Consider the following 4,443-nt stretch of genomic DNA (forward strand, 5'->3'; position numbering starts at 1 on the left):
TTATTAAAAAATTGTTATACAAAAGTTGTTAACATATCAAACTCGTCGTTCTATTTCAAGTCTTCGAATGACTTTGGTTTTGATTAAGATTTGGTGTCATTTATTTGATAATTATCAAGTTTACATGAACTACAATGACATATTATTTTAATTAATCTTTTTCGGGGTTCAAATCTTTAAAATAAATTTTATGAAATACACTACTGAAAAAGTGCAATTTACAGACGGCATATAATCGAAGGCTTGAAGTCCTCGGTATTAAGGTGATTACCGAAGGCTTTTAAGTAGTCGGTAACATTCTCGCTCATTTAAGTTCGAAATTGAGGTTTTCGTTCCTAGTTTCATCACTTTCCTCAACTTCACCCTTTGTCACTTTTCCCAAATTTTCCGATTTCCCTCCCCTTTGTTCTCTTCTCTGAAAGCTTCCCCCTTCCCTTCTCTATTCTGCTGGTTCTCTGAAAGCTTTCCCCTTCCCTTCTCTATTCTGCTGGTGCCCTCCATTGTGCCCTCCAATATTGAGCGATTTTGGGACAAGTGAGGGTTGGTTGGTTGATACCGGTTTGGGGATTCTTTGGCTGGGATTGAAGATGGCAGTTTGGGGGTTCTACGCCTAGGTTTTCTGAGGTTGGTTTGGTGGTTCTACGGTTGGGTTGGTTGACGCCGATTTGGGGGTTTTGCGGCTGGGTTCGTTGACGCAGGTTTCGGGGTTCGTGGGAGATGTCCGGAACGTGGCGGCAACGAGAGTCTCACTGTCTAGCGAATACTGGTAGATCTGGAGCGAATAGCATTGCGATGGTGATGGAGGTAGCGAGACGCGCTACAGCTATTTTCGTGTTTCTGCTCTTGCAAAATTTGTGGCGAGGGAAGATGACGTCTCTGGAGCGACGACAGCGAGGGACATTCAGGGTGGAGGGGAGCACGATGGTGATCCGAGATGCATCGGCAATGTCTGAAGCATGACAGTATCAACGACGGGTTCAAGAAATGACCACCCAAGTGGCTCAAATGGTGACTGTTATCAATCAGCTGACAAGGAAAAATGAAGAGGAGAAAGGGGCAACAAACAATGAAGCACCACTGATGGTAGCTGTTGCCCCATAATTTCAAGAGATTGAGTGTCCTACCACCTCTGTATACTCTAATCCTTCTTTCACTGATTCATATTATGCTTTAAATTCTGATAATTCCAATTCTCTGATGAGTGATGATTATATGAGTGCATCTATTGATATTTCTGAATGTGTATGTGAACCTTATGACCATAATTACACTGATACTCATTTTGAAAAGCTAGTTGATGGTTTTAGGGAGTTGGCTATGATTCATGATTGTAATAGCTTTGTTGTTGTCCCTATATCTGAATTTACCACTGCTAATGTTCAATTGAGTGAAAATGTGTATTATGATGGTGATAGTACTGAACCTCATTCAGTACTGTGAAATGCATTTTGATGCTGATGTGTGTGAGCTTGAAATTGATTTCAATGTGCTTGATCATATGCATGATGTGCCTGTAGAAGTTGTTGATTTTACTCCTTGCTTTGATAATTCTAATATCATAAATTCAGCATTTTCCATTGATAGAGTTCATATACCTGCATCTAGTGTTTTTGATGATTCCACATATTTAAATGCACTTTTTGATGAGGAATCAGTTGCTCACAATGATAGACATGCAGTTTTTGATGATGTGAAAGTTGATTTGGCTGATTTTGAAAATGCTTGTACTGATTTAGGATTAGAACTTGAACTTGAGTTTGCTGGGTTCTTAAATTCTTTAGAACTGAACAATGAAAAACTCACTGCTTGTACATGCCTTGGGGGTGGTTGTGAAATTTGTGAAGAAATCATTTCTGCCATATGTTCTGCTTGTATTTGGTTATACATGATTTTGTTTTCTTTGCCATTTTGCAGGTTTTGGTGGGTATTATTATCTCTTGGAGCCACTCTGGTGGGTGGGAATGATCACAAGTAAGCTTTCAGTGTTGTTTTAATTTTGTTTTTATGCTTAAAACTTTGTTTTTTAACATGCTTAAAACATCAAAGAAAGTTCAAAATCATTTCCTGCTTCGTATTAGATCATTGCTATGTTCATAGTGTCATCAATTCCAAGAGTCAATTATGTGTTGTTCTGTTCTGTTCTTTAAATCCAACTCTACAGAGTTAATGTTGGTTTGAAATCTGTTACTGCACTTTATTGTCAGAGGAAGAAAAGATTGTTTTGCTAACTTTGAATCTAACTTTGAACTTGATTATTGTGCAGAATTAAAGGAAGCAAAGAATGCTAAAAACACTAAGTTTATATTTAAGTTTTGCTTGGTATTATATGTTTAGTTATATATTTATGCATGCTTATGAGAAGATTGTATCTTAACAGAATGTGGGTGGGTTGGTTGAACGACTTCCTAGAAGCTCCCGTCAAAGGAAGCGAAAAGATATTATTGATGATTCTAACTATTCAATTGATACTATAAGTTGCTTCTTCCTAAAATTTTAATTTATTTCCTTGATTAATAAAAAAGTTTTCTGGTGTTGTTTCTGCTTTTCTATCATAGCATAATGTAAATTGCTTGCTTATGAGAAAATTCAATCATAACAGAATGTGAACAGTTTTGATGATCTGCTTCGTGAAAGATCGAGTATAAAGAAACCAAATTATATTCTTGATGAGTTAGAAGAAGATTTAGATATCTTCACAGCAAACATGGGAACCCTACAGAAAACATCGTCAAAATTGAAAGAAGTGACACTGTAAGAGATTCTTTTTCTTTTTGGGTTCACAATTCTAATCTTATTTAAGTTTTACTTTACTTTGATATGAGAAAATATTATGTAACTATGAAATGCCAACTCATAATATGAAGAGTCAGATAACTTATAATTTTTTTGACAAGAAAACAATGGTAGAACTAATGACAAGAAAGCTCTAGTTTTTTTCTTTCTAAACATTTTTCAACCCTAAATTGTCAAGGTAATACACCAGTTTGCCATTATTTTCTTACCATGTTTTTTAAAAATGTGAACTGTGTCAGAGATATCTTATTCATACAGATAATATTTTCTATTATTCCATCTTTTAAATCATGTCTTTTTATACCAATTAGGGAAGAAGAGATCCTAGAAATGTATACAAGTATGTTATCTCAATGCATAAAAAATCGAGGGATGCTGATGCTAATCAAATGAACGATGTCATCTTTCACAGCAAAAACATTACAGTGTCATCAGGTTAGTATGTAAAAACTACTGTATGTGTTGAAAATTTTGATCTTGCATGTGTTGAAAATTTTGATGTGAAAGATGAGTACTGTGATACCTTATAACTGTGGGTAATGGATGATGTTGAAAAAGATTTTATTAGTTTGAGGTTACATTTTTTTATGATGTTTTCTGTAATGCAGTACTCTTGAAGAGTTATACAACTTAAAAAAGTTAAGAATATGTAAATCATGGAGACATCAGGTGCGTAATAGATTGTTCATTGTTGTGATTATCTACATTTATCTTTGTTTCTTATACTAATACTAATTAATTTTCTTTTCAGGAAGCATGTTCAAGCTGCTCCTTTTTTAATTGTTCGAGTGTCTATTACTTTTATGTAATTTTTTACTAAATTTTTCATATATTTTTGTTTCATTTTAATATGTATGAAGAGAACAAATTGTATTATTTGAGAGTAAATGCAAAAGTAACTAAATCATGTTAAATGTATTATGATTTTATGGCTTTTAATCTCAAGATATATTTTTATTATATTTCATTGAGTCATAAAAGTTATTGTGGATTGACATGAAAATGAAATATATGTGATTTTGATTGGTATACAACATTGAAAAATGGAGACATATACAGTTTTATGCATAAATGCCAAATTGCGTTGTCAGATTCAACCATGCATGCTATCAAAATATGGCTAGATTCATCCTGCTCAGCTGATAGGAATGCCTACTGCTACAAACAATATTACCGAAGGCTTTAGCCATTCGGTGGCCTTCGGTAATTACCGAAGGCTTTTGGCCCTTTGGGCTGTTTCCGAGGGCTTTTGGCCTTCGGTAATGTCTTTCTTTTTTGTAGTGATAGTTGGTTAAGCAATTGCTGTTGAGGAGTTTGTTACACAGTGTTTGCAAAATAATGATGTTGTCTGGTTTCTATACAAACATTGTAATTTGATAATAATATTGAGAGATAATTAAGAGAATTAGGCAAGACCTAAAATTCTTTGTTAATTAAAGGTTTAATAATCAATTCAGTTCTTTAAAATGTTTAGAATGAGTTTCTATTTTTTAAATTTTGAGTCAAATAATTTTTTTTTTTAAATATACTCAACAGAATTAATAGAATGATATCGCCATTTCATTTCTTGCAGCATCTTCTGATGAAGTCTTTGGCATGTAGCCCTGACCCTGTGCTACACACTCTCATTCTTAGGGTCCTCTTAAGAGG

General features: G+C 34.2%; 1 protein-coding gene across 5 annotated transcripts; it reads left to right on the forward strand.

Annotated features, from left to right (window-relative positions):
• The first annotated feature begins 239 nt into the window (after window positions 1-239).
• On the forward strand, window positions 240-3,711 carry LOC108337120 (uncharacterized). Of its 5 annotated transcripts, XR_008250445.1 has the most exons (6): window positions 279-1,131; window positions 1,915-1,971; window positions 2,600-2,751; window positions 3,105-3,228; window positions 3,402-3,462; window positions 3,545-3,711. XR_008250445.1 is itself a non-coding variant. In XM_052880232.1 (2 exons), the coding sequence occupies exons 1-2, from the start codon at window positions 1,394-1,396 to the stop codon at window positions 2,286-2,288; spliced, it is 603 nt and encodes a 200-aa protein (XP_052736192.1). In that variant the 5' UTR covers window positions 240-1,393; the 3' UTR covers window positions 2,289-2,592. The 5 variants fall into 5 exon arrangements, 1 of the variants encoding a protein (XP_052736192.1); XR_008250447.1 differs by lacking the exon at window positions 2,600-2,751 and having other exon boundaries at window positions 245-1,131; XR_008250444.1 differs by having other exon boundaries at window positions 282-1,971.
• Window positions 3,712-4,443: the final 732 nt, after the last annotated feature.

The sequence above is a fragment of the Vigna angularis genome, chromosome 7 (genome assembly GCF_016808095.1).
Source record: "Vigna angularis cultivar LongXiaoDou No.4 chromosome 7, ASM1680809v1, whole genome shotgun sequence".
Lineage (NCBI taxonomy): Eukaryota > Viridiplantae > Streptophyta > Magnoliopsida > Fabales > Fabaceae > Vigna > Vigna angularis.